General features: G+C 38.0%; 2 protein-coding genes across 6 annotated transcripts in view; both read left to right on the top strand.

Annotated features, from left to right (window-relative positions):
• The window catches only part of tubgcp3 (tubulin, gamma complex associated protein 3), a 42252-nt gene extending 30184 nt beyond the window's left edge, over positions 1-12068 (top strand). For both annotated transcript variants that reach the window (XM_051703814.1, XM_051703813.1), the window contains exons 14-22: positions 3060-3249; positions 3424-3559; positions 4363-4431; positions 4566-4701; positions 6566-6654; positions 6742-6873; positions 7343-7483; positions 8794-8910; positions 10591-12068. In XM_051703814.1, coding sequence (XP_051559774.1) covers positions 3060-3249; positions 3424-3559; positions 4363-4431; positions 4566-4701; positions 6566-6654; positions 6742-6873; positions 7343-7483; positions 8794-8910; positions 10591-10752 — 1172 coding nt within the window. In that variant the 3' untranslated portion in view covers positions 10753-12068. The remainder of the gene's footprint in view (positions 1-3059; positions 3250-3423; positions 3560-4362; positions 4432-4565; positions 4702-6565; positions 6655-6741; positions 6874-7342; positions 7484-8793; positions 8911-10590) is intronic.
• Positions 12069-14526: 2458 nt separating this feature from the next.
• LOC127444436 (guanine nucleotide exchange factor DBS-like) overlaps positions 14527-15015 on the top strand; it is a 104332-nt gene continuing 103843 nt past the window's right edge. For all 4 annotated transcript variants that reach the window (XM_051703811.1, XM_051703810.1, XM_051703809.1 and 1 more), the window contains exon 1: positions 14527-14642. In XM_051703811.1, the coding sequence (XP_051559771.1) occupies positions 14564-14642 (79 nt within the window). In that variant the 5' untranslated portion in view covers positions 14527-14563. The remainder of the gene's footprint in view (positions 14643-15015) is intronic.

Raw genomic sequence — 15015 nt, 5'->3', positions numbered from 1 at the left:
GTGTACGCACATGCAACGTGATAAGCGTAAATTAGACAGAAAGGCCTAGCCTACATCTGAAACCCTTACTAAAGCCATCATTATTTCTTTTATGAAATTCATTCATATTCAATAACTTTGTGCGCCTTGATTAGATTACATAAAATGTAAATTTTTGGCAGAGTTTTCATGTCGAGAAACAAACTCCTGGACATATTGGCGAAGTTTGGCTTTAGTTCAGCAACTTTTGGACCGGCCAGCTCCCTTAAAACAAATAACGAGCAATCTTCATGCTGGTTTGTGCAAGAGGCGATACGCCATCCTAAAATAACATATGACCCAGGCCGTGACAGAAATGTTATAACTCTGTCTGAGTGACAGATATTAATTATTTGTAGCACAATACCATCCCCTATGTCATTCACCCCCACCTACTATTTCATTTTAAACATTTTAATTTATAATGGTAAGCACATTTTCTTTCAAATCATATGATAAAGTTGGACACACGTATAGAAATAATCTTGCGCTGACTATTCCCTTCATAAGAGCTTGCAGGATATGATGGAATTCGAGCAACAGTAATAGGTAGCATACAGTAAATCTGAAAAATGTATTGTCTTTGGTTTCATGAAAAACTCTGGAACAGTTGAACAAACGTTCTGCAAAAATATTCATTCATTTTCGGTTTTCATCCTCTGAACTGTTTCTAATACCTGATACAAACAATAACCTTAATAGTTGCCGTTTAAGTCGTTATAGTTCAATTTAATGTATTGTGGGAAAACATTGTGCAATATTTGCAAGGACGATCTGTTAGTATGATACAATTTTTCAGCATTTTGAAATGGGTATCGGGAAGAGGAGCGCGCAAGAGAGAGAGGGATAGACGCAACCCACCTTTGCTTTTTTTTTTCTTCTTTTTTTTTCTTATGTAAACGGAGCACTTTGTCATGTTTTTAGCCACGTTCTTTTTAAATTCCAATGAATTTTCTAAAATTTTCAGTAAGCATTTTTGACTGATCTTTTTCTTATGATATTTGACAATCCATCTTTCTTTCTTACCGTTCAGTTAGTTAACATTAGGCTTGGGATTGACAACATTTTAATGCATTTATAACCAGAAGATTTTCCCGATGTTTATCCATATATATCGGGAATTTTTCAGATATAAATAGGGCTGCTTGTTGCAAAATAGCCTTTGTCCTTTCAAACATATTTCTCAACACAACTTTGGCAAAGTATGAGTGGCAGAACAAATTAAAGGGGGTCGCACACAGGGCCTGGGTAGCTCAGAGAATATTGACGCTGACTACCACCCCTGGAGTCGTGAGTTCGAATCCAGGGTGTGCTGAGTGACACCAGCCAGGTTTCCTAAGCAACCAAATTGGCCCAGTTGCTAGAGGGTAGAGTCACATGGGGTAACCTCCTCGTGGTCGCGATTAGTGGTTCTCGCTCTCAATGGGGCGCGTGGTAAGTTGTGTGTGGATCGCAGAGTATAGCATGAGTCTCCGTGGTGTCATGCACAGCGAACCACGTGATAAGATGCACGGATTGACGGTCCCAGAAGCGCAACTGTGTCTTGTCCTCCGCCACCCGGATTGAGGTGAGTAACCGCGCCACCACGAGGACCTAGTAAGTAGTGGGATTTGGGCATTCCAAAACTGGGGAAAAAAAGGGGGGGTTGCTCACAGGATGCATTTGGCAGATAACATGGTGAGTTCAAAATTCGAACAATTATTTTCTACAAAGGTATGCACACACCGCCGCTCACCGTCTCTGGAGGCTGCCACGGAGCAAAGCTCACATAGTTTTCCATTAAATTCAACCCAAATCATTATCAAAGGACAAATAGTATTTACTCTAGCCATCGCTGGATGATATATTGTGTATATGTTCTTTCTTATAGCCTACACAATGTATTTTCAGTTACAAGTATGTTGTTTCATGGTTTGACAGCTTGAATGGAACATTGCCATTTCAAATTGTTCAGTTTGTGCATTTACACGAGTTTCATACACTGACCTGCAAACTCATCAACGTCACTTTGTTCATTCTTGAAGAAGTAAAAAAATCTTTGTAACTTTGGACTGCCATCTGCTATGCCGCATCAGTTCGTCCTGTGTGTGTGATGCCTGTGCCTTTCCTACCCTCTACCGGCTTCAGTAAATGTTATATCACCCTCTTGTGGTCTCCCAAAGCTGTTACACCAGACTACATTAAACGGAAGTCAGTGATATCAGAGCTGACTTCGGAGCTAAATACATTTTTCAGAAAAAAACGCTTGTTCTTTAAGGCAAAATTACTTACCCACTCCAAACTTCTCACATACAAAATGTTTGGGGCCGCCCTACAACCCAAGCCCTGGGCTGCAGCCCAGTTTGGCCTGTGCGTAAGTCTGGCCCTGCTTGTGCTGCTTGTGACTTAAACACCGGTCAGATTTTTTCAGTTGTTGGTTTGTATACCTGTGCAAAGCTGTTTATTTGCAGCAAAAATGTGGTTTGCAGCAAGCAATGGAATTAGAAGTCATGTTTACCAAAGGTAAACTTTTTGTAGACATGCAACTTTTTACACATTTTTACAAATTTGCTGAATGTTTGCCACAACTCATCTGCATGTGAACATATGAGATTGTGGTAAATGTGCAGTAGTGTTCTGTTCACCAAATGTTCCAAGGGGTTGCCATAACGATGTATTTTTAGGGTTTCACAGTCATGGAAATCCTGGAAATATTAGGGAGTCTTAAAAATGTGATTTCCATGCCTCAATGTCATAAAAGCGTAAAGTCATGGAAATGTCTATAGTGAATGTTTTTCTAGTTATGCTCACTTTTAAAATATTAATTGGCTACAAACTGCTTTGTGATTGCAATCTCTGTTAAATGATATCCAGTAATCACAAATAACTGCAAGTCATTGAAATTAATGAGTCAAAATGGGTTGGGAACCCTGATTTTTGTATTTTAAGACTTACATCTTTTCTCTTCCTAATTTCTCTTTTTCCTCATTTATCACTTTTGTCTCCACTTGCCCTCTTTTTTCCTCAAGCTGTTGTTTATTTCGTTTTTTTTCCTCTTTCAGCGACAGAGTTGTTTACTGATCTTGAAGGGGCCTTTCAGAGTAAGATAGATGCTGCATATTTTGAGACCAGTAAGTATCTGTTGGATGTTTTGAATAAGAACTACCAGCTGCTGGAGCATCTTCAGGCAATGCGAAGATACCTGCTGCTGGGCCAGGGAGATTTCATCAGACACCTCATGGACCTCTTGAAGTGAGTGAAATTGACTTCTTATTAAAATGGATCTCTCTCTCTCTCTCTATCTCTCGCTTTCTTTTTTTTTTTCTGAAGTCAATATCCATAGTCTCATTGTTTCGAGTTGTTACAGAAGTTCTAACTTCAATGAAAGCATTCTTTCCTTTTCACATGTGTCTCTCTCTTTTTCAGGCCAGAGTTGGTGAGGGCTGCCACCACTCTTTACCAACACAATCTAACTGGTATCCTGGAGACTGCTGTCAGGGCGACCAATGCCCAGTTTGACAGTCCAGAGATCCTGAAAAGACTTGATGTCCGACTGCTAGAGGTACTTGGGGTGCTTTGACTAAAACAAAGCTTAAAAGAAAAGGGAAGAACAATGTGTAAACTCAGTTGTATCGGTGTGTGTAAAAAGCTGCCTGATGGTGTATTTAAAGGAATAGATCACCCAAAAATGAAAATTCTCTCATCATTTACTCACCCTCATGCCATCCCAGATGTATATGACTTTCTTTCTTCTACTGAACAAAGATTTTTCCAAGAATATTTCTGCTGTTTCAGCTGTAGGTCTGTTCAGTGCAAGTGGATGGTGGACAGAACTTTGAAGCTCCAAAAAGCACTTAAAGGCAGCATAAAAGTAATCCATATGACTACAGTGGTTTAATCCATGTCTTCTGAAGAGATCTAATTGTTTCTGGGTGAGAACAGTTCAAAATATAACTCCTACATCTTGCTATTACAGTCTCTAGGCACGATCAGGATTTCAAGCTCGATTACACTTCCTACTGCTTGGAAAGGAAAGAAAAGAAAACTGCTAATGTCAAGATTTAAAGTGAAAAAAGTTTTATTTTGGTCTGTTCTCACCTAAAACCTATTGGATTGCTTCAGAAGACATGGATTAAACCACTATAGTCATATGGATTACTTTTATGCTACATTTATATGGTTTTTGGAGCTTCAATGTTTTGGTCACCATTCACTTGCATTGTTTGAACCTACAAAGCTGAGATATTCTTTTAAAAATCTTTGTTCAGCAGAAGGAAGAAAGTCTGTAATGGCATGTTTTTCATTTTTGGGTCAAATATCCATTTAACGTGAAACTGTTACTAAATGTGGTGTTGTTTTGTCTAGGTATCTCCAGGGGACACTGGTTGGGATGTCTTTAGTTTGGACTATCATGTAGAGGGACCCATTGCCACGGTAAATGATTATACTCTGTCATTGCTTACACAACAGACAGAGCTTTGGTACTGCAACTCTGACTCATTTGCCCATTTATTCGCTTAATGAATTCAAGTTTTATTAGCGACTACCATCTGTTATACCTGCATCAGGTGTTCACCCGTGAGTGTATGAGTCACTACCTACGGGTGTTTAACTTCCTGTGGAGGGCCAAGAGAATGGAGTATATCCTCACAGACATCTGGAAGGGCCAGATGTGCAATGCCAAACTACTGAAGAGCATGCCTGGTGAGTGCAGTACCACCCACTGCCAACAGAGGGAGACATCAGCAAGAAAGTAGTTTCCACTTTTGCACAGTAATGTACATATACAGGTGCATCTCAATAAATTAGAATGTCATGGAAAAGTTCATTTATTTCAGTAATTCAATTCAAATTGTGAAACTCGTGTATTAAATAAATTCAATGCACACAGACTGAAGTAGTTTTAGTCTTTGGTTCTTTTAATTGTGATGATTTTGGCTCACATTTAACAAAAACCCACCAATTCACTATCTCAAAAAATTTGAATATGGTGACATGCCAATCAGCTAATCAACTCAAAACACCTGCAAAGGTTTCCTGAGCCTTCAAAATGGTCTCTCAGTTTGGTTCACTAGGCTACACAATCATGGGGAAGACTGCTGATCTGACAGTTGTCCAGAAGACAATCATTGACACCCTTCACAAGGAGGGTAAACCACAAACATTCATTGCCAAAGAAGCTGGCTGTTCACAGAGTGCTGTATCCAAGCATGTTAACAGAAAGTTGAGTGGAAGGAAAAAGTGTGGAAGAAAAAGATGCACAACCAACCGAGAGAACCGCAGCCTTATGAGGATTGTCAAGCAAAATCGATTCAAGAATTTGGGTGAACTTCACAAGGAATGGACTGAGGCTGGGGTCAAGGTATCAAGAGCCACCACACACAGACGCGTCAAGGAATTTGGCTACAGTTGTCGTATTCCTCTTGTTAAGCCACTCCTGAACCACAGACAACGTCAGAGGCGTCTTACCTGGGCTAAGGAGAAGAAGAACTGGACTGTTGCCCAGTGGTCCAAAGTCCTCTTTTCAGATGAGAGCAAGTTTTGTATTTCATTTGGAAACCAAGGTCCTAGAGTCTGGAGGAAGGGTGGAGAAGCTCATAGCCCAAGTTGCTTGAAGTCCAGTGTTAAGTTTCCACAGTCTGTGATGATTTGGGGTGCAATGTCATCTGCTGGTGTTGGTCCATTGTGTTTTTTGAAAACCAAAGTCACTGCACCCATTTACCAAGAAATGTTGGAGCACTTCATGCTTCCTTCTGCTGACCAGCTTTTTAAAGATGCTGATTTCATTTTCCAGCAGGATTTGGCACCTGCCCACACTGCCAAAAGCACCAAAAGTTGGTTAAATGACCATGGTGTTGGTGTGCTTGACTGGCCAGCAAACTCACCAGACCTGAACCCCATAGAGAATCTATGGGGTATTGTCAAGAGGAAAATGAGAAACAAGAGACCAAAAAATGCAGATGAGCTGAAGGCCACTGTCAAAGAAACCTGGGCTTCCATACCACCTCAGCAGTGCCACAAACTGATCACCTCCATGCCACGCCAAATTGAGGCAGTAATTAAAGCAAAAGGAGCCCCTACCAAGTATTGAGAACATACACAGTAAATGAACATACTTTCCAGAAGTGAATTGGTGGGTTTTTGTTAAATGTGAGCCAAAATCATCACAATTAAAAGAACCAAAGACTTAAACTACTTCAGTCTGTGTGTATTGAATTTATTTAATACACGAGTTTCACAATTTAAGTTGAATTACTGAAATAAATGAACTTTTCCACGACATTCTAATTTATTGAGATGCACCTGTAAGTTCTAAGAGCGAGATACAAACAGTTTAATATTGATCAGCTAAATTTTTTGCTTATTAACTTGACATATACTCCTTATAAGTAGTAAAGAGCCAGATTGTGCTTACCAAAAATGCTGATGCTGAGATGATTATGAACTTTCTTTAATCCATGTGGAATGATATTGAACCAAAATACCTTCAGGTCAAAAGGAAGAGCTCTCTAATACTTGGAAGAGCTTTTTCCGCAAACATCTGACGTGTGTTTTTGTGTATTTTCAGAGCTGTCTGGTGTGTTGCACCAGTGCCATGTTCTTGCTTCTGAGATGGTTCACTTCATCCACCAGATGCAGTACTACATCACATTTGAGGTGCGTCCCTCTATATGTGTTTTTCTTATCTTTGTCAAACAGTGCTTGGAATCAGCTGTATTACTAAATAATTGTGTGTGTTTGCAGGTGTTGGAATGTTCTTGGGATGAGTTGTGGAATAAAGTTCAACAGGCTCGGGATCTGGATCACATCATAGCAGCTCATGATGTTTTCCTGGACACTATCATCTCTCGCTGCCTGCTGGATGTAAACAACAGGGTATGACACACATATAGTGACACCAGCTATAGTGTTTATTAGTGGCAACCCCTCAGATAAACAATAAGGGATGTAAGGCCATGCTGTTTTGTCAAACAGTCACGATTAAAGGTTTCTGTTAGGTATGACATGCAATGGAGGTTCTGCAACCCCTTCAGCAGTGACTTTATTCTCAATTTAACATAGCTTTGAGTGCCTTATTATCGCTTGGAAAAAATGGTTACTACACAATAGGAATATTAAGTAGACATATCTGCAAGAACATATAGTTCTTGACATGTAAACTAAGGTTAATAGTTGACCTCTATGGGTGCTGTGCTTTGATATACATAATAGCTAGGTAAAAATGCGTTTTGCATCATACCTGTTACTCTGTTGTGTATTTTAGAACGGCCGGAATGCTGTATTGATCAATCATGAATCATTCTTGTCCTCATTTCCATAACTCTCTTGTCCTCTTTGTATGCAGTCTTTGTTGAATCAGTTGCGTGCTGTGTTTGATCAAATCATCGAGTTTCAGAACGCTCAGGACACTCTATACCGCTCCGCTCTAGAAGAGCTGCAGCTCCGCATCCAGTATGAGGACAAGAAGAGACAGAAAGAGGAGATGGTACGTACAGAGAGAAAGGAGATTAAGCAAAAAACAGTGCTTTTCAATCCATTTCATATCAATTAAATAGACATTGTGTTACAGTCATTGTGCTTTCCTCCTGTTCACTGTATATAACAGAAATGTAATGGCAAATAACTGATATATGGGACTTACATTGTCATTTTGTCAACTTATGCTTTGTTTGCGAGACTTCTTTTTTCCATAACCTTAAAGGGATAGTTCACCCAAAAATGAACATTTTCTCATCATTTACTCACCCTCATGACAACCCAGATGTGTATGACTTAATTTCTTCTGCTGAATACAAATGAAGATTTTTAGAAGAATATCACAGCTCTGTAGGTCCATACAACGCAAGTGAATGGTGAAAACTTTGAAGGTCCAAAAAGTACATAAAGGCAGCGTAAAAGCAATCCATATGACTCCAGTGGTTAAATCATTGTTTTCAGAAGAGATATGATGGGTGAGAAACAGATAATTATTTAAGTCCTTTTTTTACTATAAATTCTCCTCTCTGTCCAGTAGGTGGCGATAAGCACGTAAATTGTGAGAAGACAGTGAAAATGGAGATTTATAATAAAAAAGGACTTAAATATTGATCTGTTTCTCACCCACACCTATCATATCGCTTCTGAAGACATGGATTAAACCACTGGAGCTGTATGGATTACTTTCATGCTGCCCTTTATATGCTTTTTGGATCTTCAAAGTTCTGTACACCATTCACTTGCATTGTTTGGACCAACAGAGCTGATATATTCTTCTAAAAATCTTTATTTGTGTTCAGCAGAAGAAAGTCATACACATCTTGGATGGCATGAGAGTGAGTAAATGATAAGAGAATTTCATTGTTGGGAGAACTATCCCTTTGAAGTTCAGTGAGTGTAGCGCTTATTTATGGCCTAGAACACCCCTAATGGACTAATAGTTTAGAATGCAGTGCACACTACTGATTTCCTTCTTCCATAGTATACACACACTTAAAGTCACATGTTCTGATATTTTCCTGGGAAAAAATCCTAGAGGAAAACCACATGTTGGCCCTTGAGCATCCAACACAGCTAAGCTGTCCGATTATCTCCACGCTCTGAGAATTATGATCCATTCCTTTATTTAACTGTTTCTTGCAAGCAGCCATTAGTTGTGGATGCTGCTTTTACTGGGACGGTGTTGGTTTTCTATTGCCATTGATTATTTTTATGTTAGGTAAAGTTCTGTAAATGCAAACAAACGTGAAGAGGCTGCCAAAGTTTTAGTTTTGTGTGTGTGTGTGTGTGTGTGTGTGTGTGTGTGTGTGTTTGTTTCAGGGCGAGTGGGGTGTAACAGCAGAGCAAGAGGCCGAAGAGAACAGACGTGTGCAGGAGTTTAAAGACACAATACCAAAAATGTGCTCCCAGCTCAGATTACTCACACACTTCTACCAGGTACACTATACAACCACATAAACATACACAGCCTTCACACCATTTATTAGGCTTTACTATGTTAGACTAATAAAGCAATATTATTTAATGCATGCATGAAAACTATATCAAGCTTGCAGCAAGAGAGAGCATGTTTAATGGTGTTTAGCAGAGTGTTTTATGCCGATTTACACAGCACAAACTAGACTCTAACACAATTACAGCAGGACTGTCATGATAGCCGATTTGATAAATCTATTGATCTTATCTTGATCTTTGCATGCTTGAAGTAAAATCAGGTATCGAAACATTCATGTACATGAGAAGAAAATAAGCCCTTATACTATCTGCTTTAAATATGTGCCAAAATAGACAGATACTGACTATGGATGCACTGAGATGAACATTTCTGACCGTTACCGATTTTAACAAAAAACTATAGGCTGATACCAATACTTTGCCCCTTACATTATTTTGTCATCATATCACTGTTATGCTCAAATTATGTTTTAAAAAAATTTACAAAGAGGTACAAAAGATTTTTATTGTTCTAAAAATAAATAAATTCCATTGAACATGGATTGGATCTGTTTTATTTCCAAATTTTAAAGAGAGCCACAATAAAAGATAAATAGAAGAAAATAAAAAATATATATATATTATATAATATATATAATATATTGAACTGCAAAAGCAAAAAGTACAAAATAACCTTTATTTACATCGATCATCTTGCTTTGATATTTAGTTATTTCTCTCTCTCTCTCTCTCTCTCTCTCTCTCTCTCTCTATATATATATATATATAAAAATAACTAAATATCAAAGCATGATGATCGATGTAAAAAAAAGGTTATTTTGTACTTTTTGCTTTTGCAGTTCAAAATGACAGAACTCACATTTTACATGTTTTTACTGTATATAATAGAACATCACAAATTCATATTATGCATACGTTGGGCAGTTCCACGGAAATGTCAACCACATCATGGAAAAATAAGAAGTTACCAAAGGAACAAAACACTCTTAAGTTGTATAATGGATAATGCCATACACACCTCTAGAGGGTGCCGCTTGCTTACACAATGCTGACTGAAGCGCTGAATGCAGTTTATTTTTAAGCTTTCAAGCTTTAGTAATCGCGTAAGACCTTATTGTGTTTTCAGTCTCAATCAGTCATGCAACCTTAATGGATAACATACCAATGTCAAAGTTTGCTGGTTTCAAAGCGTTTTGGATGGTTTTACCTCATCATGTATTGCTAAAAGTGCCGCTTTCATAACTGTCACATAAGGTTTTTCTTCATTAATATTACATGTTCTTAGGAGTGCCAGCCCTTCTACATTCAGTGGCTATCATTGTTTCTGGATTGTACACTTGTATTCACAGAATTTTAACAAAGCGTGATGATAATTAATAATAGTTTTTTCATATTGCAGTTTTCATGCTTAAAATTGATTTGCTGATGGTTTAAATTTAGTCAGTAATTGGCTGATAAATATCTGCGGCCGATACATCGTTGCATCCCTAATACTGTCCATTTAAAAACCACTAATATTGACTGATATTGCAAATAGAAAATATCCAAACCTATTTACCTGTTAATAAACCCTAAATAGAATCCAAGTGACTAATAAAATGATCTGGCATGCATTGTTTGGAGAGATGCATCAGTCTGTCATTTTTCTCTCCTGTCCTCCAGGGCATCGTGCAGGAGTTTCTGCGGCTGCTAATGAACAGCTCTGATGAGAGTCTTCAGTTCCTCAGTTTCCGGCTGGACTTCAATGAGCATTATAAAGCCCGTGATCCACGTCTGCGACCCTCACTAGGGGCCTCTAGAGGGCGGCGAAGCTCCAACATCTGACCGTGTGGATGCAGCCTTTGGGGAACGTTATTTTGTGTGGTTGCTATGTCAAGAGACTGTTTAATAATAGGGCTACTCGGATCTCTTCTGGCGCTCTGTAATGAAATCATATAAAAGTCCAATTCTATTTGGTTTATAGAATATACTATTTCCATGACATCACCAAATGATTTCAATCACACACAATCAACTATCCAGTGGGTTTGGAGTGTAACTTTCAGTACCACAACGTCACAGATCTGTCATCATTTGTGTAGTTAATGTGTGAATATGCTAGTGTTTTTTTTTGTTGTTGTTGTTGTTGTTGTTTTTAAGATTTTGTTCATATTTAAGATTCCATTTTTTATTTACATTAGTTGTTTTTTTCCCTAGTGCCGTTTTTTGTTACTTTAAAGTCTTGTTTGTCATATTCAAATAAAAAAAGCCTCCAGGTGTCACACACACATAACAAATAATAAATCTGATTGGCGGTGATGTCTGAATAATTTCTCCTTTGGTGCTTATTCTTACATTTTGTGGCATCCCCTGTAATGGATCGGGTTTGGTTTGGGTTTTAAACTGGTCTTGGTTCAGTGAAAGAAGAAAATTGACCCAATAATCAGGTTTTTTTTTTGTTTTTGTTTTTTTTTTTTTTTCGTTTTCATGACTTTGTAATTCTTGTTGTCTGTTTGTAATTATACAGGCTTTGACCTTTGTACTGCGTGTAAAAATATGAGAAAAATGTTGACCATTTCTTTAATTATATAAATGGACCTGTTAAATTACATGCATTTAAATTAACTACATGACCTCTCTTTGATCTTGTAAGCGCATCTCATTTCTCTTGTCATGTTAAATCCATTACCCACAATGCTGTGTAATCTTATCAGGCCTCGGGTTGAAACTGTGAAGATAGAGTTGTTCTACTGAAGTATTTGAACATGGGCAAGATTATAGAGTAATATGGTAATGTTAATCCCTCATCTCATCCATATTTATATGATATATATATGAATGAAGATAGGTCGGTTGGTAAAGCTGATAAAGATGCATTTTTGTTCCAAAAACCCTTTCTCATTACAAAATTACATGGAGAAGAATGAAATGGGCTGATGAATTACCTGAGTTTGGAGTATGTGAAAATGATGTGTTGTCACTGGAACTGTTTTTAATCTGTATTTTAAAGTGTCACAGGCACTAGAGGGTGAGGCAGAGTCTGATTTTCAAATTAAGATTGTCCATTAAAGAGTTTAAACTCTGTACAGAAGCAGAATTATAATAAGAACAAACATCCTGTCATTCTTGAATAAATAAACCTTTTTTTGTATTTAAAAAAATGAGGATGGTTGTCTCTGTCATTTTCAGAGTAAATCTAGAGTATATTTTCAACAACACAAAATACTAATACAATGAATTTTATTTAATTAAGCATAAACTGAAGGTACTACAACAATCTACCATGTATAAATATTCTTTATCATTTCTTTATTATTAACAAATAATATTTTAAGTGACAGTTCACCCAAAATGAAATAATCATAATTTACCCTCATGACATCCCAGATGTGTATGACTTTCTTCTGCTGAACACTAACAGATTTTTAGAAGAATATCTCAGCTCTTTAGGTCCACACAATGCAAGCGAATGGTGACCAGACCTTTGAAGCTCCAAAAATCACATAAAAGTTATGCATAAGACTCCATTTGTTAAATCTGTATCTTTAGAAGTGATATGACAGGCGTGGGTGAGAAAAAGATCAATACTTGTGTCTAAATCTCCACTCTCACTTTCAAAAATCATACCTTTAATGTATTTTTTCACGTTAGGGTACTAGACTGTTAAAAATTCTTAATGGTTAATTATCTTAATCTCAAAATCTTAATAACCTCAAACCTTTAAGCAAAATATCACCTCTTATTTCTTTTGATTTGGTTGTTGAATGTGACTTGGACAATTTTCTGAAGAGTTACCCAGAGTCAGATCTGTGGTAATTGTGCAACAGAATCAAGTTACTACAGGCTTAACTGAAATATCGATTCTAGATGAATGGCTTGAAGTATTATTGATATTTTATTTTCTTAAAAAAAAAGAAGAAAAAAAAAAGTACATTTAATGAAATGCTGAAGATAAGTTATTATCGAACCATGCCTACTATGAAGATAGCTAACTATCGAACAATAATATTCCCGCCTTTTTTAAGGTTAGAAGCGATTTTAGCCGTTCTGGAACTTCCACAAGACAGCTGTTGAGTTAGACACAGCCCTGCCAAAGATAGTGTTCAGATCACCAAACAGTACATCTAGGAAAATAGTATCTCAGCTTACAACTCTTATGAATCTGAAGATGACATTAAACCTAATGTTCCCCTTCAACTGAGAACATGCCAAATGATTGACAGGCAAAGTCACATCAAAGTCTTCTGACTGGCTGATCAAAGAATGTGTCCGCGGCCTGCGGTCATATTTCTGTTGGCTGTTTACACAGTCTAGTAATGTCACAGAGACTGCTGAGATATCTCAGGACACTTAATTCAGTGATATCTTTCGAGGAGAAGGAACATTTTCTGCATATTCCATAAGAAATCGCTTACAGCACCTTTAATGCGTTTCAGTTTTTGTACACTTATAGTTTTTATTGCTTTATAGTTAGGCCGTATAATACAATAACAACAAAGAAAGTCACACAGTAACAGCTGAAAAGATCATTGTGATGAAAATCTGAAACCTACATTTAGGCCTACATTGCTGCAGTTATTTTGAAATTTGCATTTATTGGAGTGTTTCATTATATTTACCTCATGTTTATGTTTGGTTATGAGGGTGTACTTGTGTATAATAAGTAAAGCGTGATGAACAGCATTTACTTTTCATTTTATCGTTTATGTTGACCCTTAAAAGTGCCCTTTGGTCTCCATGGAAACGCCAGCTTTATTGGCTACGCTTGAAAACTGGGGAAAGCTGCCTTCGGAGGCTGTATACTGAAGCTAGGATGAAAATAAGGTGCTTTTAAAACCTGAGATCAGTTTTCTTGAGAGATCCATTCATTCAAAAATGCTGTCGGTTAAGCCATTTACTGATAAGGCAGCAGGTCATATTGTTTTCGGATGCAGCCAACGTTGCTTCAGCTTCTTGACCACAAAACATCACTGATGTTCCAAAAAGGAATATATCTGGGCTTCTCTCCAGTAGCCATCCAGATGTGATGTCAGCAACTTAACAGGGTAATTTCAGTGCATTTATTTGCTGAGACTCTGTTCTAGTTGTTAGAAAGAGGACCTAAATTAATATGACACATCACACACACACACGCACACTTATGCATTGCAGCAATGTCAGCCCAGCAGTTTTTCATGCATATGCACAGGGACGTAGCTAGTGGGGTGAAAGGTGGTAACGATTCTAGGGGCCCAAAGGTCCAGGGTACCCCACAACAAATTCTAAACTGTATATTTTAATACCAACGGGGCCCAGAGCCATGTACAGTCAGCGAGCCCAGATTACCTTGCTACGGCCCTGCATGTGCATCTGTTTGTAGGTCATGGTCTGTTTGTATTTGAGTGTGTTTTTGCATACTGCCTGGCTGATGCAGAGCGCGAGTGTGCGTATGTGTGTCAGTGTGTTGCTGTATCATCCCTGCCGCTTCGCTGAGACACCTCTAGCATCTCTATCTCTCTCTCTCTCTCACCTGCATCATCTCTCTCTCTCTTGCAGCAGCAGCACCGGTTTGAGCAGCAGAGACGGCTTCCTCTCTCTCTCCCCGTCAGATTCCTCCTCTCCTGAGCAGCAGTCCAGTGTTTCTCCACTGCTTCTGGTTCTCTTCATCCTGCTCATCATGATCCTGTGGGTGAAGATGGGAGAGGATTCTCTGGAGGAGCTTGTCAGACGACTCTCTGTTATCATACACAATGTTGGTAGGAGGAGCTGAGTGTGTGTGTTCATGTGTGTGTGTCTATGTGTGAATTGGCATAAAGGTATGGTAACTTTAGCTCAAGGCTGTTTGCCGTTTCGGTTTTCTTTCCCTTTTAAATATTTGCTGAGACTGTTTTTTGTTGATTTTACCTTTGAATACATGAATCCTTTCAGAGAGTGCAGAACACAAAACACCAGTTATTTCTAGTGGTGTATTATATTTATTTGCTCGAAATGATTGCTGTTGATGACAGAACTCTGAATTTGACACTTTTTGAATTGGCAATTTAGAAGAATTACAAGTTGGAATTTTGGATTTATAATTTAGAACTTCAAATTTAGAAATTTGGATTTACAACTTAAAATTTAGAATTG

This window comes from Myxocyprinus asiaticus, chromosome 7 (genome assembly GCF_019703515.2).
Source record: "Myxocyprinus asiaticus isolate MX2 ecotype Aquarium Trade chromosome 7, UBuf_Myxa_2, whole genome shotgun sequence".
NCBI lineage: Eukaryota > Metazoa > Chordata > Actinopteri > Cypriniformes > Catostomidae > Myxocyprinus > Myxocyprinus asiaticus.
The sequence above is the reverse complement of the archived record's forward strand: the minus strand, read 5'-3'. Positions and strand labels throughout refer to the sequence as shown.